Consider the following 24387-nt stretch of genomic DNA (forward strand, 5'->3'; position numbering starts at 1 on the left):
CGGGGCTTGTAAAGGATGAGAGGTTGGACTAATGGAGAAGTGGTGAAGTATGGAGACTCGAGGGAGAGGGCCGGTGACCCATTCTATGGTTTCTGCATTTGGCTGCAAGAGGAGTGTGAGAGAGTGTCAAGGGCTCAGAGGGGGAAGAGGATGAAGCAACAGTTTTAGAAAGGGTAAGACGTGCTACTTTGAGAAAAGGGAAGGTGGATGAAGGGGGAGGTCTGTTGGTGGGGGTTGAGGAGGAGCTGAGGGTGGGGTGGTGGGGGGTAGGGCAAGATTTGCAAGTGAAGCGGAGGAGTCACTGAGCATTGTGGATTTCGGAGGGTGCAGAGTTCCTAGTGGCTCACTGATGCCAAGGAGATGGTGGGATTTTGAAGGAGTGGTGTGGGGGTGAGGTGGTGCAGGACTGTTGTGGGGGGATGGATGGAATGGGTGTTGGTGGAGGGTTGACGGTTATGGTGTGATGAGGAGCTCTGGAACTGTGGGTGAATGCTGGTGCCTGGGTATGGTTTTTTTTCAGCAGTGGCGGTAAGAACTGAGGTGGGGGGCCGTTCTGGGGGTGAAGTACATGCGTGACTGCGCCAGTGCAGTGGTAGTAGCGGGGTTGGTAGTGGCAGGATGCTAGTGTTCTTTGGAGCACCAGAGAGCTTCTCTAGGTTGTGAGTTGGAAATTGTGCGGGGTGTAGGAATGGGGGGTCTTAATGCTAAGAGAGGGATACTGCTGATTGGAGAGGGAGAACAGTACAGCTGTGACACTGGGTTTTAAACATAAACTAAGGGAAAGTGGCACCAGAGCATGGCCTAGGATGGAACTCCTGCTGAAGGAACTCTGAATAAAACAATTATGTAGATCCTTAGATAGGACCCCGGAAGACAAAAAAGGATGGAGCAAGAGATAGGGATGAAGATTTAAACTGACTCGTGGGAACTCATATGGGAGAGAGTACACAAATCATCTAAATGTACATCTATAGAAGAATGCTCTTATAAAATGTGCTATTGTTGGTATTTGACACCTCTGGGACTTAATAGAATTCCTCCCACCACTTCTCTGCAAAGTTGGAGGGGAGGTGGGAGACTAGCTAATATGTATCATCTGTGTTGGGATTGCTCAGGAGCGTAGAGATACTGAAAAGTGGTGCTGGGACATGTAAAAGATACGGTGGAAATACAACTGACCCCTGACCCAAAAGGTGCTGTCTTGGGGGACGGAGAGCAAGGGAGTTATGGAATGCGGGGGGCAACAGCAATGCTAATCACAAAGTGCTAAGTGCAGCTAGGGTAACAAATGTGCAATTCTGAAAAGCAAAGGAAGGCCCCAGTTCATTACAATGGTGGGTAACGACATTGGGGCGTTATAGCCATAGAGAAAAGAACTGCACTGGCTAATGGAAACTTCCCTAAATTCCTGAAAGTATTGGTTCTATAAAGAATATGTAAAGGACCGAGAACAATGGTTCCAAAAACTGCTAATATTGAAGAATTTCTTGCTGCTTTGAATAAGAAAGGAAAAGAACTGGAAGGTAAAAAGAAATGCAGTGGAACAGGCGGCAAGGGGACGAATTGAGGTCTTACAAACGGACAGCAGAAGGGTGGGCTGCTACAAATCATCCTGTCGAATGTAATAATGATTTGATTTGAATTAGTTATTCTTAAAGTGTTAGGTTTGTATTATGTTTGGTTTAGGAACCTGATTAGATATTAAAAAAGGAATAATGGGGTCATGTAAAATTGAGTAGCATTGTATGACAAGTTGTGTATGCCATGATAAAGAAAATAAATAAATGGTGGGGAAAAATAATTATGAGATCTAGCAACCACCATACCAAGATAGGCATAGTTTATAATTTCAGATTATCCTACCACCAGATGGGTATTTTAACATAATTCTGATGGATTTGTAACAGAAATACACACTTAAATGCAACTTCTGCACTGTGGTGACTTGGCTGTTACAGCAGCTGTCAAAAAGGGCATGTGTGACCTCTGAACCTGCTCTGTGCCTCTAAGAAGCAGGGACTGCAAATCAGGATAATAATGCAGCAGGGCACAGGTGAACACTATACTTTTGGCATGGCGATTTATTAAAGGGGACTCCGGTTAGCAGACCACTTTTTCTGAGATGGATTACCCATATCCTTTTATTATTCATAAATACCAAAAAAGCTAAGGCTTTACACCCTTCCCGGATGGCAACCCTTCACATTGGCGGGCGTAAGGCATTGTTTAACATGTGTACTGTGGCACATTGAGACTTTCCCTTTTAAAAAGGGTAACTACTGTGCGTGGCTTGTTTGAAATATATGCTGTGGAATAATCATCACTGTATTAAGGGGGCTTGTCATTAACCTTTTTTGGTGGTGCTATATTTTAAGTTCTTTGTAAATGCAAATTATGCACCATATCAAATCACATGTATGGTTCATTGGCCTAACATTTTACAGATGTATTGCTGTATTATAAGATACAAAGAATTTCTCCAATCACCCCATCAATGGGTCACAGGTGACAGAGGTGGTTAGGCTGTAGACCTATACCCTTTTCCTGAGCCTAGGGCAGCCTTTCCCTTGCTTTCAATCTACCTTTCCAATCCCTTCATCCAGTCTCGAAGGAAAGAAGGAAAGTAAGGCAAGAGAGATAGAGGGGGAGAGGGTGACTAAGGCAGATGGAATGAAAGGGGGTAAAAGGAAACAATAATACTTGGAGACGAAGGGAGATGAAGGTGGAGAGGTGGAAACAGGGTAGATTTACCTTTTTACACCAAGACCTGCTGAAACAAGAGCAACATAAAAGCACTTGTAGCAGAGCTAGATTTGCCTAAAGTTCCATACGGGCACAAACTGCATATTTTCATTATTATTAGTAGAGTATTTACTGAGCACTCACCTAGCTTCCAGAAGAGACAGACCACTTTACAATCATAGGGAAAAGAACATGGTGAGGGGAGCAGAGATACAAGCCAGTGGGGAGGGGAAGGTGGGCATCGACAAAAAACCCAGAGAGGAAACAGTGGCGATCAGATCAATGAGTCTCAGGTAGGGTGGGGAGCCGAGGGTCTGTGGTCCTAGGTGTTAGGGAGAACCATTCCTTGAATGGAGGGTCTTGAGCTCCTTCATGAACTGTGGAAGCGAGGAGTGGGTCTGATGTTGTCAGAGAGGAGGTACCAGAATCTTGGACCATAGACAGAGAAGGCCTGTCTTTTGGTTCTTTCCTTCTGCACTGGCAGAGTTCATGTCTGCATATGTCCTTACCTCTGGTGGATCACAGGCCTCTGGAGATGCTGAGTTTCTCAGCAAGGTAGAGTGGGGACTTCAGAATGACAGGCTTGCAGATGATGCAGCAGCATCTGACGATGATACAGGCTTGCAGCAGGAGCCAGTGCAGTCAAATGAGCGCCAAGGTGATGTGGTCGAATTTGTGCAGTCCTTTCATGCAGGACACATCTCAGGGGTGCCAGGGTAGTCGCGGAAGGTCACCCAAAAGGGCATTCCCTCCATCCAGGTGGGAAAGCACCAAGGCTTGGCAACAGATTTTAAGTTGTTTTCTCGGATGAAGTGGATTTTCTGCAGGGGAGAAAGTTGGTACCAAGCCTTTTGTGCCTTCCGCGCTATGTGCTCTTTGATGGTGAGGTGTCGGTTGATGTCAAACCCAAGGGTGTTGGCACATGTGGCTAGCTGGGGTATGAAGCTCTCGAGGTGCATACCAGGGAGCCAGGCCTCGATGTCAGAGTGTTAGTTGTTGTTGGTCAGAAGTAGGAATTCAGTCTTGGAGGGGTTGAGCTTCAGGTAAGCAAGAGACTTCCACTAATGGATCAGTGAGAGGCAGGCCTTGAGCCTGTGGATGTCTTCAATGGAAGATATCTTGAGGTCATGCTGTGTGTCATCTGCGTATTGGTTGATGTGCATGTTGTGTGGACCAAGGATGGTTCCAAGCAGTTCCAAGTAAAGACTGAAGATCATGGAGTAGAGGATGGATCCTTGCTTGCGGGACTCTACAGAGGATAGGTAGAGTTGGTGATCTAGAGGAATCCGTTTATATAAACTGGTGGCAATAAGCAAGGTACGATTTTAACCTGCTGAGGACGATCTCGCTGATGCCCATGCAGTGATGTAGATTGTCAGTGAGTGCTTGGTGGTCTACTGTGTCAAGTACCACTAAGAGTTCAACCAGGAGGCAAGGATGGGCATTATCAAGCTTTTTGAGGGCATTGTTGATCACCCTGATGGTTGCTGTTTCTCTGCTGCATCTCTGCTGCATCTGAGTCTGGAGCCAGATTGGTAGGACTGAAGGAGGCTATTGGCTTCAATGTGTTGGAGGAGTTGTGTGGCTACTGCTTGTTTCAGGATCTTACTGAGGAAGAGAAGATGGGTGATGGGGTGGTAGTTGCTGAGGTTGTCAGGGTTCAGTGTTGGTTTCTTCAGAAGCAGGAGGATTTGTCCAGTCTGTAGGGTGAATGGGAAGTAGCCTTGAGTAAGAGAGCTGTTGATGATTGCCAGTTAAGTGAAGACTACGTCAGTAAGAAGGGTCTTGAGTACAGAGGCAGGGAGGATGTAATCCGCGTACGATGTGGCCTTGAGGGATACTAGGGTGGCAGTGAGGTCTTCAACAGTGAGTGTCTTGAAAAGTGTCCACGTAGTTGTGGTTTTGCATGATGGGATGTGTGGTGTGCTGTCAGTTGTAGCGTTTATTGTCTATTTTCTGGTGGATCATGCTGATCTTGTTGATGAAAAAAGAGATGATGGCAGAGGATTTTTCAATGGAGTGCTGTACATGCAGAGGGTTTGAAGGGGGCGCTGCTTTCATTGTTGGCATTCGCTATGGTGTTTTGGCAGCAGTTGGCTTTGGCAGTGATGATCAGCCGTCTACGTGTAGTAAAGAGTTCCTTAAGCAGGGCGAGGTAGGATGCACTGCATGATTCTTGACAAGACATTTCTTGTTTTCTGATGGATCATTTGTTGAAGTTGAGTTCTTGAGTGTACCAGCGTGTGGAAGAACAGGCTTGAGGGTACGTTGTTACACTGGGGCATGGTGGTTGATGTTTACTGTGAGGGTGGTGTTCAGTTCTTGGAGAAGCGAGTCACCTTTCCTGTAAGTTCAGTCTATTGTGTGCTGTGTGACGTTCAGAGTGTTGAGTAGATAGTGGATCATCTGTGTGGGTCATGCAGATGGTTCTGGAGAGGGTGATGCCTTCACTGTTGGCCTTTTGCTATGGTGTTTTCGTAGCATTTGGCCTTGGCAGTGGTGATCACCTGTCATCATGTAGTACAGAGTTCCTTGAGTAGTTGATATTGGTTCATCAGTCCTGATTCATCAGAGGTGGATCATCCCTTGTGAAGGGGAGTTTGGCAAGGTCTTCTGCCAGAGCCTCCACTGGGAAGTTCTTGAATGATTGTATGGTTTGTTTGCTGGGTTTCTGATGGGTTTGCTTGACTAGTGTCATGTGACGTATGTCAAAAGGGATTGCCAGATGGTCTGACCAGTCGAGCAGGATTGGAGAGTTGTGGTGGAGGGCAGGCAGGGTGGTGATGGTGAGGTTGAGGTTATTACTTTCCTGTGAGTTGGGTCTTTCGTGTGATATGTGAGGTTCAGAGGGTCATGGCGGTGGCCAAGTCTGTAAAGTCTTTGATGTTTGGCTTGGGTGGTCTGTAGATGAGGTGAAAAGTGACCGTGCATGATAGGGATAGGGAGAAGTGGCAGGAAAGGTTTTTGAAAGAGCCAATGTTGGTGAAGTCCAGTTGGGTGCATGGCCATGATGCCTAGCGAATGATGGCAAGGCCTCAGCCGATCTTGTTTAGACAGCCTATTCTGTAGCCGTTGGGGATGAGGACATCTATGATGTGTGTGGAGGTGGATGTCAACCAGGTCTCAGTAATGAAGATGGCAGTCAAGATATGTGTGGTGATGAAGTCAGCGATGTCTGTTGGATGGTTGGTTTCTTGACTGACATTGGCGATCATCTGTTTTCATTTAGTGGTAGATGATGGAGTGCTGATGGGGTCTATGTTGACACGGTTGAGACTGCTGAAATGCAGTGTTCAATTATTTTGTTGGTGAACAGCGTGGTTGGTGATGAGTGGTGATTGTAGGGATGGGATGGTGGGAGAGAGTGGTGAAATACATGTTCAGGGAAGCTTACCTGATGATAGAGGAGCAGGGGTTCTGTTCCTAGGGTTTCCTGGTCTGAAAAGGTCCAAACAGGAATTGCCCTTTTCTTTGGTTGCCCTTTGCTTCGGACCCTTGGGCAGGAGGTGCCCTTGATCTAACAGTGAAGAAAGGAAAGGGCATTGCTAAGCAGGGATGTGTGGGGTCGTTCCCCTAACCAGGATCTACGTGCACCTGCTTACCAACTGCAAAGGAACAGAGATGAATGCTGTCTGCAAGGAGCTGATCTGGAATCCTTAAGTAGCTGCATGGAAGGTGAAGAAACAGTTGGCGGGTCGGAACAACTGAGTGGCAGGACCTGGTCATAGACCAGCAGCCTCATCAAGGCCTTAAGTCTGGGGCTAGCCTGAAGTCCTTAAGAAGCGTCTTGCACGGTGTGAAAACTGGTGGTGGGCAGAGCAACTGAGTGACATGGCCTGGTCACATGAACAGCAGCCTCCTCAAGGGATAGAACAAACATGTGCTAAAGAACACTGTCACCGGTACAATTTAAGTGATCTAGCGCTGAGTCTGTGTGCTGGTCTAACAAATAACTATGCAACTAAGAATGACCCCCACCAATTCAATCAATACGTCCCCCTGTGTGTATGCTAGGGCCGTTTAAAAATAACATACTCTCTGAAAACCCTTTGAGAAATTCACAGGGAACCTTGCTCACAAAAGTGATCTGTACATGTAGAGGAGCAAGGTGCAGCGGAAATAATGTGCTGGCCAGATCCCTTGCATACATTAGCATCAGGAGGGTACCCCATCACTTGCACCAAAACAAGTTTTAAGAATCTGGCCTCCTAAATGTATTAATATCTGCAATTTGTTACCGGCAGGTCAATCAATACCACATAATCTGCCTCACTAAAATCATTGTAATCGCACTTTGGACATAAACATCTGGAACTCTTTTATGCCTACACTTAGTCCCCAGTTGTTGAAATAAAGTCCTTCTTTCAACAAAGACCTCCCCACTGTCAATCTCCTTTCTGGTGCTGGTAAGGTCTGAAGACATCATAAGGGGATTTCTTGAGATGCGTTAGCACGTGTTCCTGGATACGTGTCAGCGAGTGCTTCAGGAAAGACTTAGTTGCACTATACACCCCTTCACATCAACAAGGGAGGGGGAATAACCGTACCCTGCCTATGGACCCATGCCTGCACCCAACACTAAGTGCACCAGCAGCAGAAAAAGGAAACTAAAACTAACATATCTTGGGTAAGGGTGGAATTGCCCGGGATATCACCCCACCATGAATCTCTGTGGATCATGACCAAGTAAACGGACTCACCAGAAATGGTGGGACCATTAGTTGGAACCAGCGAACAGTAGAACAATCTTAAACCTCTAAGGTGTGGAACCATGTCACTTGAGTTGAATGAGAGGTGCCTCTTCCCCTCAATAATATAATTAATTCCTAACTAAACAGTCACGCAAGGGAAGAGGACTTTCATCATGGCAAATTCCGAAACATCATAGGTAGTCATCTCAGGTGTGTTTTCCTTTAACAAGTTACTTTGGCCTAGATTAAAACATTACATTCCTACATACATGTGTCATTTCGGAAGAGGTTAAACATGGTCATGCTCTAAACTAAGAGGGTGTGTCACACGTACATTTTGGCGTGGAACATCGATTTGCAGGAATTGTATCTCTGAATTTGGGTCTGGTTTACTCCATAAACGCAGGACCACTGAACAGCTGCGCCGATGACGATTGTCCAGAAGGTGTATTTCTGCGTGAGGTCTGGATTAACACTAGGGAAAAAGAAAGAAAATGAACAATCTATAATATGTATGCAAAACATTTTAATCAACAATTATAACAACAATGAAGGCCGATTAGGAAAACAGTGAATGATGCTGTGTAATGACTAAAATTGCATTTCATTCATTATGGATATATTTTTAATCACTGAGTATGCACATGATTAAGTTTCAACAAAACATTGGCATGGTGGCAGTTCAATTGACTAAATTGCACTGGAAGTGGGAAATAAGGGCTGGCATAAGTCCTTTGTCCCAATATTCCAGTGTTTCTTCTTTGTCTCCTAGTTTTGAACAGACCATTCTACCCTTATTAGATAAAATGTTCTAATGGCATTAATGCACCCAACCTCTGCTCATTTCCCGGTAGTAAGGTCCTTGGCCTTTGTTAAACGCCCTTGTTTAGCTCATGACTGGACCGAGGGCTGCTACCATCTAATAAAACCCTTGTAGTGCAGTATTAGCGTTTAAATGTTGACAGTGAGGAACAATAATCTGTGGGTGTGTGAAATTCTAAGTATGCGGGCTCTTACATAAGTAAGAGTCTAGGTGAGTGAATGGGTGAGAATGTGATGAAGGGATTGTGTGACTGTGAGTGAGCAAGTGAGTTTATAGGTTATTGATTGTGGTCAATTGCGTGAATGAGCAGGTTGGTTAGCGATCCTGTGTGTGAGTGTATGAGTAAGTGAGTGATGAGATAATAACTAAATGTGTGAGTGCGTCAGTGGACTAGTGGGTAAATGTGTGTGACTAAGTGCTTTAGTGAGTGGTTGAGTGAGTAGATGAGGAATGATGCACACATTACCCCATATGCCACTAAAGGCGAAGTGCCACGCTAAATGTTGGTGTAGTCGCCTAGTGGCGGTTCAATTACTGTTTTGGAATTCCTGGAAATTGCTGTTGATCAGCTCGGGGCCTCCACCATTGCTTCACCTGTGACTATTAATAGTCAGGAGTGCACGCAGCACAGCGCTAGGTGTTGGTGTTGTTGGCAGTCTACAGACTGAGGGCTGTGGGCGAAACAATTTCAGCATCAGAGGTGAGACTTTTAATTTCTTCGCTTTTTTCTGACATCTGTGCTGGTACCAACTCCTTCCAACGCGTAAGGCGAGACACTCACTTCAATCCGGACCAGCGATAAATAATACGTGGTCATTCTGAGTGATTAGACTCCTCTTGTGGTTAATGTCATAGTCTACGGAGTAAAGGTACCACTACAGGAGAGAGTCCCAATTTGGTCAGATCCGTGTGTGAAAGTGGTGATAAAATGGAGACTCCTTGTCTGTGAACGGACGCTGCACAACCAACTCAGTAACACAAATTGAATCTAATAATGGGTGCGAAACTAAAGTAAACACTGTCATGGCTCTTAAAAGGACAATCATAGACTATTACTCAAAACATAAAGTAAATGAGACAGAAAATTAATCTCTGGAAGAAGAGGATCAGCGAATGATAGACTACAATTTGTTACTCTACTTCTGATATAATTTACAGAGAGAGAAACGTAACAATTGTAACCAAGAAGCTGATATGGAGGGCGGAGAATGTACAGATCAAAGCAACCTGACTACCTTGCTTAATCTAATAATAAATCATGAAGACATCTCAACAAAGCAAGGGACTAGACATAGAAGTATCCCTCTAACCAGTACGCCGATTCCTACATAAACAGATTCATTAGAAAATGTAGACGTGCATTTAGTATCACATGCATTACTGAAAATGTGTAGACAAATCTGTAATATTCAAAGATCTGCATGCTTCATTGAAAAGAATAGAACAAACTCTTCAAAAAGTATCTTCAGAAAATACACTTCACATCAAAGAATATAAACCTTCCGTTAACACCAAAATATTGAGAGTAATTACGAATGAAGGGAGGGAAACTTAGATACAGTTCGAGGGGAGATAAATGAAGAACAAATAGAAAACAAACAAAATCAAAGTGAAAGATTAAGTGAAGCTATAAACATCACTGAGTCCCTTGTGAGTTCATGCCAAAGTGACAAATCTAAAGATGTAAATACATTAAAGAAACGTGGAAAGGTTCAGGAAATAATAGGAAATAATAGATCGGGACTTGACACGAGAATGAGGGAATTATGCTCTAACATAAAGACAAAGGAAATTAATGAGGTAAAAATAGAAATAAACACAAAAGAGTGAATACTGGAAACAAACAACAAAGGAATGAACCAACCAAGTAGTATGTTCCTGATAACAGAGGATATAGATAATGGAAATAAGTTAAGGAAAACGATGAGGAGGAAAAATAAGAAAGAAAAAAGTAAATGTAACAACTTGGATAATTGGGTGGTGAAAATGAGTATGGAACCAGAGGAAATAAGAAATATGGAATTAGACAATATGTCTGGATTTGAAGGGAACAATAATTTGTCCTTTGGAAGCTGTAATCGTAATACTGAACGGATGCTTGAGACCAGATACATACAAGACCTGCAAATAATAATAGATAACAAAAATACTCCACAGGAAGAACAAATAAGGAGTAGATGAGTAATGGTGACATTGCCGGATATTAAAACAAAAATCAAATCATCCAGTTTTTCAAGACATGCGACAGGAATGGAAAATATAATGTACTGACATGAATGATTCAAGAGTTATTTCCATCTGGTGGTACCCATTAAATCGTAAAAACGTCCTATCTCTATTGAGATGCATCCCTGTGGTAAGAGTGATAGATTTAAAGGATAAAGATTGGGTGGAACTATTAGAGGAAACAGTGAGAAACACATTGGTGATACATTGTTAATCTCCAATAACATATAATCAAATTATGCAATTTTCATCTGACTTTCTCAAAATGGGGAATGATTTTGCTTGATGTTGGAACACACACCTGAATAGCAATACTTTGTTTGGAAAATGTAATGAGATGAACATTATATGCAATGAAAAGGGCAAAAGAGTGATCTGTAAAAAAAGATATACAGTTGATACAAAATGTGAAAATAGTGTTTCCAACTGGTCCTGGTTACCGGGAACACTACAAAGTGCCATTCTTAAACGCCCCACCAATCACAGTTTAGTGGTGAAAACTTGAAACACTAGCTGGGATATACATTTCAGTGGTGCTGGGGAAAGTCTGGATTGGATTACATAGTGTGAAATATTCTGTTTACAAGAGAGCTTGCTCACAAAAAATATCTGATTTGATTGGGTATCGGTGCTATAACCGCTTGCCAATAAAGGGTCAGCATCTAAAAATTGAAATCAATAATGTTATGGAATCTAGTGAAGTAATTTTTTTGGAATAATAATTACAATAACATAATAGTAGTTAGAACACATTTTGGAAACAAACAACAGCTACTGCAGATGACTGTCTATTAGCCTCTGGGGGGAGCGGGTACAGCAGAAAGTATGAATTGTATAGATGAAGCCATAAGCATATGTAAAATTATATTTATTGTGAGGGATATTAGCGCACATTGGGGGGAAGCAGTGAAATATGTATCTCACACAATGAATACCATCTGGAGTATCTATAAGGCTATAATGGAGATGAAAGTAATTATAATTACCAGGCAAGGTAGGAGGTGGTTATAATTAGTAAACAGTAACTTATTATGAATGTTAAACGGTAGGCTAAGAGGTCATATACCAGGACAGCCAACCTGGCATATGGGTGATAAAAAGGCTACATTAGATTATTTGTTTCTTAGAATTAAGGATATTTATAGAGTAATAAATCCGAAAGTGTTAAAAAACAATAAGTGGTCACATGATACTTTCCATAAGTATGGAAATTAGTAACACTTCGGCTCATAAAAGGGGGTGGGAGATTTGAAAATAAACATACAAAAAAATGGTTTATGATGGTCAGAGAAAATAAATGATTATCTGACAAAGCTACGAAGCTATGGAATTTATATGAGACTTAATTGAGAAATCTAATTATTGAGACAATTGTATCATGGATATAGCAGATAACACATCAGTTTTGTACAAAAGGAAAAGATTAAACCCACACATCGAAAATAGGAATATTAAATACATATACAATGCCAAAATGTTTTTTTCAGAAACACTTATTATGCCAATCTATTAAGAAGATAAGCAGGAAGGTTGATATAAGCCCTGACAATATGGCTAGGGCTATTAAAACTAGGAAAAACTGATATTCAAAATGGCTGAAAAGCATTAGCCAAACATAGCCAATCGTTAGCCTATCAGAACGCGTGCTATGCTGCATCATGGCAATGAATGAAACAACAGCCCCGTGAAAACCAGGCGATAATCCACTGGTGGATATAGCGAGTGCCATAAGCACACTCAGTGCATGTTTTCCGCCCAAATTGCTCACCTGCAGAATAAGCCCTCTGCAGGCCCCAGAGCTCCAAAGATGTTGCGAGAAGGGGAGAGCGACCACCACCCACTGTGGAAGCAGGAGGGAAAGGCTATGTCTGTGTTAAGTGTTTGCAGTGGGAGCATATGGTTACACTGGTTTCCCTACTTGTGCCTAATATTGGCCAAGACATATTTCTAGAGAATTTCCTCCTTCAGGTGCTCCCTTTCACTGAGGGACAAGTCATGATCGGGGGTGATTTCAACCTGGTACCCAACCCCCTAGTGGATAAGACTGTGTGTCCTACCAAACTAGATTGTAAGCAGGCTAACGCATTTGGATTGTTTCTCCGCGAACTGGGACTGATTAACACTTGAAGGTTGTCTCACGGGGACGAGAGGGAGTTCTCTTTTCACTCATAAGTTCACTGGGGCTTCTCTAGATTGGACCTCATACTCATACCTACTACATTGTATCTGTGTGTCCAAGGGGTGGATATAGGCACACAAACCCTTTTTGACCGAGCCCCAGTGTCATTGTCCTTGGCAATTGTGGGTAGGACCGAGAGGCCCAGACAAATCATAGGGTCTGGACGTTTCCTTGAGGCCTCACGACAGGAGCAAGATTTGTGCCCTTGCCCCGATACAATGGACTATGGAGACTATTGAAGGCAAGTCCCTTTTTACGCACACGCCAGAATAAAGACAACCCTCTAAGGAAATAAGCCAGGAGATAGCGTTGCAAGGATAACAAAGGTTTAATTGTACAGAATACAAATATCAGCAAACGACTCTACTGCTTGAGGGTTCTCTGGTTAATATAAGGACAAGCAGAAGCTTAAAAATCCATGTGGCATCATCATATACAGTAAGAGCTGGTGCTGCCGATTGTTGGAGTCCTATAGATGGGCCTGCTCCATAGGGGATGCCAGGCAACAATTGGTTAGTTCTGTTGCCGTCGTTCAGTCTCCATGTGGGTCAGCTGGGCTCATCTCAGTCTTGGGTGAAGGTCAGGCTACTCATATAATACAAAGTTACATTTAAACTAACACGCTAACGTCCCTATTCCATCATTCTGGCATGCACCGGGCGACGCGGAAAATGGTGCTAGGGGAAAGGGAGGATAAAATACAGTCGTGCTGACCCATACATTCAGGGCTTCTTTGATACTGCACTTCTTGCACTCAAGGTCTCCACCCTGAGTTTTATCTTTCATTCATCCCTCCTGTACCTCATGTTACAAAGGTTGTATTTTGTGTTGGAAGAAATACAATTGTGCATGTTTGGATCCTTTATGGACATTTGATTTGAGTCTGTGGTGTGGGCCGAACTTTGAGCTTGCTGAGTGGGGGTTAGAGGCCTATTGGCCTATTGTAGTGGCGATGGAGGGACATGTTGAGGCACCTGGGGTTGTCTCACGCTCTTGCAGGTACATTCCATTGAAAGATACTAAATGTTTGCAACAGTGAAGGAACAAGGAGGAAGTGACCTTCTGTGAGAACTGGCTGTGTGGATTCTTAATGAGCTGGGTTCATGGAGCTTGGCAGGTGCAGAACGATTGTACAGGCCTGTTCTCTTTGGCCTATTACAAAACTGAGTTTCGTTCTAGGTGTTTTGTAGTGCCGCGCACCTACTGATGGCACTACATATTTGTGTTTTATGGTGCGGTTTTCTCCTCCCTTGCACACTGCATCACCTCCTATGGGGTTCACATCACCTGAAAGCACTTGGGGGGTAGGATATACTAATTTCCATCCCAACACTATCCCCGATTTGGACGTGCGCATTCCTAGCAGTATCTCAGAGGGTTTTCTGTCTAACTTTCCACTGCTGTTCCATGAGCTATCTGAAGACTTAACTAGGTGGAGGTGGACTTCTGCGCAGCACTGCCTGTGAAGTTCCCTGAATCGGATCTTCGCACGCTTCAGGGAACGATTTTCAAATGTATCCGCGGGAATAAGCCAGCTAAGATTTCAAGGAAGTTGCTGCTGAGACCAATGGGAGTGGGTGGCCTGGGGGTTTCCAATGTCTTTCGATATAATCTAGCTGCGCAGCTCTCCCACATGGTCACTTGGGGGGACACTAGTTTGCTGCCGAAGTGGAAAACAATTGAACAGGCCCACTTGGCTGTCAATCTGAATCAGCTTCCTTATGTGGAAACTAGATGTCTAGCGCAGGAGTGGGGATTTTCACTCTTAGCTAGACTAAGTGCACACTCTACTATATGGGGAGGGTGTTCCGTAGATGGGGTGCGGCTATAGGGATGGGGCCTCCTACACCCAAGCTTCCAGACAGGACATGACCGGGGAGTTTTGGAAAGTGGGTAGTGGGCAGTTTGAGGAACCTGCATCACCTATACAGCGAGAACTGTCCAATGACCTTTAATGAGTGCAAGTTCACTTTTACTCTACCAGAAACTGAGCAGGTTAGCTATGCTCAACTGCGGTACTGGGTCTCTCACCCACTCAGAAAGCAGCGGGCCAGCAGGCCATTGAATGCTCATGAGTTGATGTTACAAGGGGGTTGTCGCGTGCCGGGTCTCAAAACTAAGTTGCTGGATACGGGGGCCCCAGTTGTGCACCTACCATACATGGTTAAGTGGGAAACCCATTTAGGAGAGCCCATAGAGGATGAGGCGTGGCTGAGATCATGGGGAAGGATGCTTTTATCTTCCAGGTGTGCCATCGATAGGGAATGCTCCTATACATTCTGTTACAGAAGGTATCTCGCCCCGGAGGCGTTGCACCATCTGTCTGCTGATTATTCAGCTACATGTGGGCCTGGGTTGTCATGCTGTAGGCTCTCTTTCATATGGTGTGGACGTATGGGAAGGCACGCCTCTTCTGGAAGGAGGTGCTCTCTAAAATCAAAGACATCACAGGGTTATCACTTCCCATGGACCCACGGGTGGTAGTGTTGGGTGACACGAGTGCTGGGTCATTCCCCTTCACGGCCCAATGCCCACTCTAATTGGGCATCTCCTTCTGGCAGCGAAACTCACCATTGCTCGAAATTGGAAGTCCGAGGAAGGCCCGGTGGGCCAGATGTGGTGGGTAAAAATATGGGACACCCTGGTTGCAGACTAAATTATGGTGCTATGTGAAGGACGGTGTGGCAAATATATCACTGTTTGGAAGCTGTTTATTGATTTTGCTGAGAGCTACCCTGCGGTGGTTGCTAAACTTCCTCCGATGCAGCACTTCTCGCTGTTATAATGTTATTTGATCTTGGTGTGGCGAAAGGGCTGATGCGGCTCATGGGGTGGGGGCGGTGGAAGTTGTGATCTGTCTTTACTATGTACTAAATTTGCATCACAGAAGACTTTGTCACCAGCTACTCTTGAACTGTGCTTGTTATGCATATTTATTATTTTTTTATAAATGTGATTTAGTTTAAACAGTAAACTTTACACATCTCAGATAATTACATAGAATTTCATAAAATTCCAGAAATTTCTTTCACTAAAAATCCACTGTTAAACATAAAAATAGAAATAAATCAGATATAATAATTTGTGCAAATTTAGATGTACAGATATAGGAAAAGACAAGCAATAGTAGCAGACAAAACCATTAATCAAGATCAACTATACCTCAATTTATCTAAGACCATATCATATCAAACTGTAATCAGAGTCTTGATCCCATACCTTCAAATGGAAATTGGTTAGAGATACAGCCCTTAGTGCCACAGTCCAAAACCATATGTTCCCCTTTATCTTCTCGGGCCTAACATGACAGTAGATTTGATTAGCTCATTTAATCAACACACATCAATTTGCCTATATTGAAATACCCAATAACTTTTTGATATTCAACCAAACATTATACAATGCAGTAAATAATCGGATACTCGTAGTATTGCTACAGTATGACCAGAAAGATAATTCCCCAATTGTTTCCAGGTTATGAACATAATTCCCAAGGAAACGCTCATAAATACGAGATATGGTCGAACATGTCGTCAAAAGATGTTTAGCTGACTCTGGGGAGTCCTGTTTTTTACATAGTCGACAATATCGCTCTTCCTTAGGGACCTTGTCGGCTATGCCTGTCACTGTCAGGGTAGGGAGTTGGGCTACTTTCAGTAGGATTATAAAGCCCCTGAGTCTCTTGGATGGGCAGAGATTCAGGTAGCCCTGTGGCTTCTTAAATGAATACATCCTGTATGACACAAACTGATAGCTTTTATGACATTTTATGAAATTCTATGCAATTATCTAAGATGTGTAAAGTTTATTGTTTAAACTAAATCACATTTCTAATAAAATTTAAATAAAATAAAATTATGCATATTAATTTGCTGTTTCCCACAGTGTGTTTAATTAAAGTGTGTTGGAAAAAAAAGAAAAATGCATAAATTGTCGATTGAGAATGTAAGTTAAGAACTGATGCTTAAAGTGCTGCCAAGCAAAAATACCCCAAAATATTGGCATTTAGTTAGGAATCAAGTTACATGCCAAAACGAGATGCCCACTAATTGCATTGAGGAGAAAATATGGACCCGCCATATAAAACCACAGATGTAATAGAGGAGAGCCCGCAGACAGTAGTTCCCGATTATTCTGGCTCTTATTTGGCAGAAGACATAAATGAACTAATACGCAAACTGAAACATTCTCGAGCGCCATGGACCTAATGGTCTGGCGGATGTTGTTCTGAAGAGCAACTCTGAATGGTGGGTGAATTTGTTTGGAAAAATTGATAGAACCATGCAAGTACCAAATTCATGGAAATTAGCGATCTTGGAACCAGTATTAAAAAATAAAAAAAAGGTGATAGAGCCGACCCCTCCAATTATAGACTGTTGGTTTTGATTGATGCGATTAGTAAATATTTTCAACATTTTTCCTCAATGAATTATATAAGTGGTCAGAGATTGAGCGTGTTTCATGCTGGATTTAGGAAAAACGGTTGTGCATCTCAGAACATTGTGCTGCTAAACACACTCATTAATAAAGCCCTATAAGGAAGGATTATGACCTGTATATAACTTACATTGATTACAGTGCAGCCTTCGACAGTGTGAATCAGTTGCTCGGGGCCAAGTAAGACACTTGGCATATCCCTGTCAGATCATTAAATTTGATTAACAACTGTGTAACAATACATCTGGGGTAGCACGCATAGATAATTTTGGGACGCTATCTATTTATATAACAACAAACTATGGGCTAAAGCAAGGATGTGTATTAGCACCCCTTTTGTTTAACTTATCCATATCTGACATGCCTAATTATCTTGCAGAAACAAAGAACTACCCTTCAAAAACTGATAACATCTTGATAATACGGTTGGGACCAGCCGATGACATGGTGGTGTCCAATAGAACAATGACGGGCCTCCATCACTCACTAAACACCATTCAAACTTATTCTTTTAAACATTCACTGAGTATAAACGTTGGAACAACAAAGGTTATGTATGTTGGGCGCAAGCGTAAGTGCCAGTATGATAAATGCCATACAAAGAAGGGTAAATTGGAAAAAGTGAATTCCTATATTTATTTGGGTGTGTAGGTATGGAATACTACTTCAGAGCAGGCAATGTGCGACAGGAAAGAAACAAAGGCTATTCAAAAGTTGGCCATGTTGCATCATTTCACCAGATGCTAGGATGGATATAGTATGTAGGGTACAGGAAAGTGTTGTTCCCGCCATAATATACGGATCGGACAGTTGTGTATGCCCTAAGCTGTACGTATTTTTTTTGATAAAACATTTTATTGTATTTTGTGACATAACAAAAGCGGCCACCGAATCAGGGGCCAAGAACAACAAAACAACGAAAAAGAGGGGACAACAAATTAAAAGCACTCCAGTACAGCATCTTCAGTCACGTGTTTACATAGTATTATAGTATCTCTCATCGCCATGGGTCGCGGGCTTCCCGTCTCACCCACCTTCTGTTGATGTGGAGGCCACCACTGCATCAGAACGTCAAGGCCCAGTTTCTTCCCATTTTCCCCATATCTTGGATGCTTTATTTGGGCATCCTCTTGCGCCATAGACTCGGTGCTCCGTCATGGCACATGAGTCCATGTCGAGTATCCATTGTTCCAGTGTCGCAGGGTCAGGCGCTCCCCATTTTTGCGCAATGTTGCGTTTCACAAGTGCCATCGCAGTGTTCAATAGCAGTTTTTCCCATTTATGAGATTCAGACATGTCCGGTACACCCAATATTAAGACCTTCGGATCTAGTTCAATAGGACAAGTAAGGGCTCTGGACAGTTCCGTACAGCATGCAGTCCAATAGTGACGGATCCGAGGGCATGTCCAGAGGATATGATAGAAAGTGCCTTCCTCCTCTCCACAGCGGAGACAGTTCGGACTCACTGCCCTCTTCCAGCCATATAAGAGAGTTTGAGGGTAGTACACCCTATGCAGGATTTTAAGTTGCAGCAGTCTAAGTCTGGAGGAGATGGCTGCCTCCCGTGGGTGCATTGGGACCTGGATCCAGTCCTCAGGGTCTATTTCCCCCACGTCCCTTTCCCATTTGGCCTTTAATCCCAATAGCTCGGGGGTTGCGAAGGAGGTGATAGCATTATAGAGAGTGGATGTACATTTTCTGGGGATGTACTCGGGTAGCATATTGCGTTCTATCGGCGTGTAGTCGGGGATTGAACCACCTGGGGGTATATGGGTTCGGAGGGCATGGATCCATTGCGTGAAGTGATATTGCTCGGTGTTGGGCAGTTGGAATCTACCCTGCATGTCTTCAAATGAGGTTAGTTTCCCATCTTTTAGGATATCTTTAATTCTAAGGATTCCCGCTTTTACCCAGCGCGGCCATGGTTCAAGTTTCTCGATTTCCTTCAGATTGTTGTTGTGCCCTAGGGGTTGTGCTGCTGTTATTTTATCCTCCCACCCAACAAACACGTGTGCCTGTCTCCAAATCGTAGTAGTGTGGGCCTTAATTGTGAGCGCCGGGGGCCTACCCAGAGATTGGTACAGCTTCTGCAGCAGGTCCGCACCCTGCATGGGTTCCATTTCTGCCCTAATGTGAGGTAGGGCCCCGGTCCCCATGGAGCAGGTCATTAACCAACGAGAGTTGTGAAGCCCAATAGTAAGTCTGGAGACGGAGTACGCCTATCACATCCTCCCAGACTGACCTCTGCAAGGTACTTAGTGCAATGCATGAGCGGCCTCCACCCCAGATGAGTTCCCTAAGGAGGGTTTCTATACAATTGAATTCAGGGGCAGGGATCGCAAGCGGGGGATTTTGAAAAACATAGAGGAATCTTGGTAGTGACATAATTTTAAAGAGTGCGGCTCCCCCCTTGAGGGTCAGAGATAGGAGTTTCCAGTGGTGGACGTCGTTGACCAACCTATCCATGAACGGCTGAAGGTTGTGTCTTGCATATCTAGTGAGGCCAGGTGTTACCCAGATCCCCAAATATTTAAAGCCCTGCCGTTCAAGCCGGTATGGACAATTTGGTAACTCGGCCTGCTCCCCCCCCTTCACCGGAAACATTACGGATTTCTTCCAATTAATTTTCAACCACTGAATTCCCCGTAAGTGACGAGTATTTGAGTTACTATGGAGCAGCTCCGAACTGGATCAGCCAGGTATAATAGAAGATCGTCTGCATAAAGAGATATGCGGTCTTTATGCCCTTCGGGCCACTTAAATCCCTTCCATGCCCCGCTTTGACGAAGCCACAGTGCCAACGGTTCAATGGCGAGGGCGAAGAGGAGAGGGGAAAGGGGACAGCCCTGCCACGTGCCTCTACCTAAGAGAAAGGCTCTGGAGGTCCATCCGTTCACTTTAACTTCTGCCCGGATGTTTGTATAAAGCAATTTTACCCAACCTAGGAAGCTTTCCCCAAATCCCATACGGCCATGATTTCCCAAAGGCAATCCCAACGGACAGAATCAAATGCCTACTCAAAATCTATTGCCAGCAGTGCTAATTGGGTATCGAGGATTGGGGCCCGTTCTAGCGCCAGGTGGAGTCGGCGTAGATTCATCCTGGTTGATTTATGAGGCATAAAGACACACTGGTCTGGATGTATAAGTGTATCCGCTACCCGTTGCAATCGGTTAGCTAAGAGCTTGGCCAGGACCTTGGCTTCGCCATTGATTAGCGAGATCGGCCTATAAGACGCACATTGCTCTTGGGGTTTATCCGGCTTGGGGATGACCACTATGGTGGCTTTACATAGGTCGTCCGGGAGAGAGCCCCGCTTTAGCGCGGCCAGCAGCATCTGATGCAGGGAAGGTGCTACGTTATTACCTCCCAGTTTCTGCCATATTTCTATGGGGAATCTGTTTGGACCAAGGGTTTTCCCCGGCTGCAGCTGTCCCAGGGCTTCTACCAGCTCGGCCTCAGAGAGATCAGAGTCCAGCATCTCGCGTTGCTGCGCCGATAGTGTGGGTAGCACCACTCCATCTAGGAGGGTACGGTCCAGCGGTAGCTCCGGGGCATGGTATAGTTCAGCATAAAATAGGGCGAAGACTTCTGCTATTTCGGCGTCTGACAGACAGATCTCGCCCTGCGGGGCGATGATCTCACGTACCGAGCGCCGACCCTCATCCCTCCTCTCAAGCCAAACCAGCATCTTACTGGCTTTATCCCCAAGCTCGTATATCTGGGCTCTGGATTCCCAGTGGGCCTCTTTGGCATTGTCTAACGTAAGGTTTCGGAGGCATTCACTGGCGCGTTGAAGGGCCACGTGGGTCTGTGGGTAGGGTCTAGGGTATGCTCATTCTCTCTGTGGGTTACCACCTCCTCTGCCTCAGCTATCTTCCGGAGTCTCTCCTTTCTTTTGTTCGCTGTCCAAGAGATTATCTCTCCCCACAGCACGGCCTTGTAGGCCTCCCACAGCACCATCGGGTCGGTTTCATCAGAACCGTTAATCTCAAAGTACTCAGTTGAGACCTCCGTAAGGCGGTCCACCAAATCCAAGCTGCCTATATAGTAAGTGTTCAATCGCCACGTTCTAGGGGGGGGCGTTCCCTGCAGTCGCTTTTCCACCAGGAGAGGCGAGTGGTCCGAAACCACCCAGGGGAGCAAGTCTGCCGAGAGCATATTAGACAGGTCTGTGTGTGGAACAAATAGGTAATCGAGCCTGGAAAGGGAGCCATGGGCCCCGGACTGGAACGAATAGCCTCTGGTTCCTGGGTGCAGTTCCCGCCATACATCACCAGGACCCAGGGCAGACACAAAGTTAAACAGCTTCGTGGGGAGGTTCGGGTTGCGTTGTCTAAGGTGCGAGCGATCTAGGGTGTTATACAACACGTCATTGAAATCGCCTCCAAGGAACCACTTGTCAGATTGGTGCCTACCCATCAAGGAGGTCAGGTCATCAAGGAGTTCCTGCCCCAGCCCAGGTGGGGAATAAATGGGAACAAATCTCAGTGTTGCTTCCCGGAGTGTCCCAAGCGCCATCACGTAGCGTCCACGAGGATCCTGCTCTAGTGCATGTAAGACAAACAGGACCCGTTTATGTATAAGAATGAGGGTGCCCCTGGATCCCATGGTATATCCCGCATGGAAGGCGGTCTTATAATTGGTGCGTAGAAAGAATTTACAGTGTGCCCCCGAAAGGTGTGTTTCAGTGAGCAAGGCCACGTCGGGGGAATATCTGGAAAGTAGCTGCTTGACCAGATGTCTTTTGATCGTGGAGCCCATCCCATTCACGTTCCAGGTGAGAACCCTGAGAGAGCTGGGGCGCATGGACATGGATGGGTGAGATTGGTCAAGTGGCATCTAGTAGAGGTGTAAGAGGGATAAGCAGGGTTGCCCCCGAGGGTGCAGCCCCGGTGTGTGAACATGCGGTGCAAGAGAGATAAAGATTGAGGTCTGAAGCGCTGTCCCTGTGTGGTGTAGTCCCAACTGGCCAGGAGCTCCACCATCCCTGGAGAACTACCACGGAGGGTCGGTCCTGAAATAACAAAAAACATTCCCCAACTAACTCCTCCCTCCCCCTCCCTATACTCCACCCCAACTTGAAGTACCTGTCGACCCAACATTGCTGACAATCAGAGAGAGTATATTGTCATCTTTAACTGCCCTTATTAAAGTTCAACTAGAAAGTCAGGGGGGGGGGCTGTGATAGTGTTGTACCCCCTCTTAAACACCCAAGTGGGAGGGCAGCGATCCCCCGCTTACCTCATTACAAGAGTGTGAAATCACCTTTGGTAGTCCCATGGCTTCGTTTTGTCAGTGACCACGCAGTGGGTACCCCGTGGGCGAGGCCATCGGCGGGTTCAGGGCGGTGGTCCATCACCCCCATCTTCTAGCGGGTCTGGTACTGGTGGCCGGTCCGGCCTGGGATGTTGCTCCGGTGATGGTCTGGGGTTCCTGTTTCTGTTGTTGTTACCTCGGGGTGCGGACCAGTCTCCTTCAATGTGCTGCTCCGCCCAGCGTCATGCCTCTCCGGGATCATCGAAGTGGACCATCGTGCCTCTGTGATAAATTTTCAATTGTGCGGGAAACAGGAGGCCGTACTTGACTCCCAATGTTTGTAGTTGCTTCTTAAGCTTCCCAAAGGACTGTCTCGCTTTCTGTACTTCCCTGGTATAGTCGGGGAGGAAGGCCATTCTAGATCCATTGAATGTAATCGTGCCCTTTGGTTCTTGCAAGTTGTAAGAGCGCATCCCGGTCTCGATAGTTTAAGAACCTCGTGATCACCGTGCGTCGGGGAACACCGGGCAGTGGTCTACCTGCGGGCATTCGGTGCGCTCTCTCAATGCAAAAGAATTTTGAAAAGGATTGCAAGTCGAACAGGTCTGCTAACAATTGTTCCAAAAAGAGTTCCATGCAGGGCCCTTCCTCTTTCTCTGGGATACCAAGGATGCGAATGTTATTGCGTCTGGACCTTCCCTCGCTCTCCTCCACCCTGGCCCCCAGCGTCTTGAGTGTGGCCGAGATTCCATGGATCTGTTGTTGCACATTGTGTAGGCCGTCTTCCGTCGTCGCAATCCGTTGTTCTGCCTCTCCAGTGCGCGCGGACAGCTTTTGGAGGTCGTGTCTAAGGAGGGAGACGTCGAGGCTTATGCGGTCTATCTTCTGCTCCATAGATGAGCGGGAGTCTGCAATGGCCGCCATGATGTCTTTAAGCGAGAGCGCGTGTTCAGCTTCCATCCCGTCAGGATGTATTGATTGGGAGTCTGTCTGTTGTGATGAGGGCACAGTATATTGTTCAATTCTGTTCTGCATGTTGGGTTTCCTCATCTTTTCTTTGCCCATGGTCGCTCCCTGATCCTGGGGCAGTGGCTCGATAAAAGCATTCTTACCAAGGGCCTTCGGTGGTGTCCGCTGGGTCGATCCCATCTCAGTCGGGCCGTGGCAAAGCCGAGAAGCGATCTTGTTAGAATTGCGGTGCCAGGTCTATCTCCTGTCTTTGCGGCCTCCTGCAGGGAGAAAGGTGGTGTGGTTGGGCACAGAGCCCACCGCCTGCAAAGGTGGTGTCACCCCTCAGTGGGCAACAGCAGCTTCGTGGCCCTTCAATGTGTCAGGATGTCTACCGTGACTTGGGCGTCCGGGTGTACTCCTGCCGGGATTCGGGATTTAAAACTCTCTAACCACGGCGCTGCTGGGTTCTTCCCGACAGTGTACCACTCCCACTCTGTGTGCTCCGTGTCCCGGGGCTGTGCCGGGCCGGTCCTCCGGATCGCCCTGCGGTCTCAGTGCTGGGGGTGTCTGTCATCTAGGCCGGTCCCGGGGGTGTTGCCGGTTCTTCCCCTTCTCGGGGGGCCCCCTCTGCGAGCGTTGGTTCTGCATGACGTGCCGGGTGTTCCGGGCCAAGTAGTATATGTGTTGGTGCCTTGTTACAGCGAGTTATTTCATGATCTGTCCTTCTGCATGGGATGGAGCAGTGCGGTGCTCCGGATCTTCCCGCTCGTCGAGGCCACCCCGTTCCTCCAATGGCCAATTCGCCGGGTCCACTGCGCACTGGAGCGGATTGACGAGGCCCGGCTTTTCTTCACAGATATGGCGGGTGGGGAAACCACTCGCTTGAGCCAGTTCGTATCCCGGGGGGAGGGGAGGAGGGGCGCCGAGACACTCATTTGCAGGGTCCTACCTCGGCCACCCTGCTGCGAGGCGAGGCCCGGGCCCGGATCCTCAGGGCCAGGGCGAGTCCTCCGCCTCCCCCGCTGTTCCGCTCAGCCCCGGGTCCGGTTCTCCGTGAGGCCGCCTCTTAAAGTTCGCA

The 24387-nt window shown here is 45.9% G+C and overlaps 1 protein-coding gene across 1 annotated transcript in view; it reads right to left on the bottom strand.

Moving 5' to 3' along the window:
- The window catches only part of LOC138514392 (sodium-coupled monocarboxylate transporter 1-like), a 501148-nt gene that overhangs the window by 318457 nt on the left and 158304 nt on the right, over positions 1-24387 (bottom strand). Inside the window, exon 6 of the mRNA XM_069629874.1 lies at positions 7768-7908. Within this exon, the coding sequence (XP_069485975.1) occupies positions 7768-7908 (141 nt within the window). The remainder of the gene's footprint in view (positions 1-7767; positions 7909-24387) is intronic.

This window comes from Ambystoma mexicanum, chromosome 12, assembly GCF_040938575.1.
Source record: "Ambystoma mexicanum isolate Mex_15411 chromosome 12, UKY_AmexF1_1, whole genome shotgun sequence".
NCBI lineage: Eukaryota > Metazoa > Chordata > Amphibia > Caudata > Ambystomatidae > Ambystoma > Ambystoma mexicanum.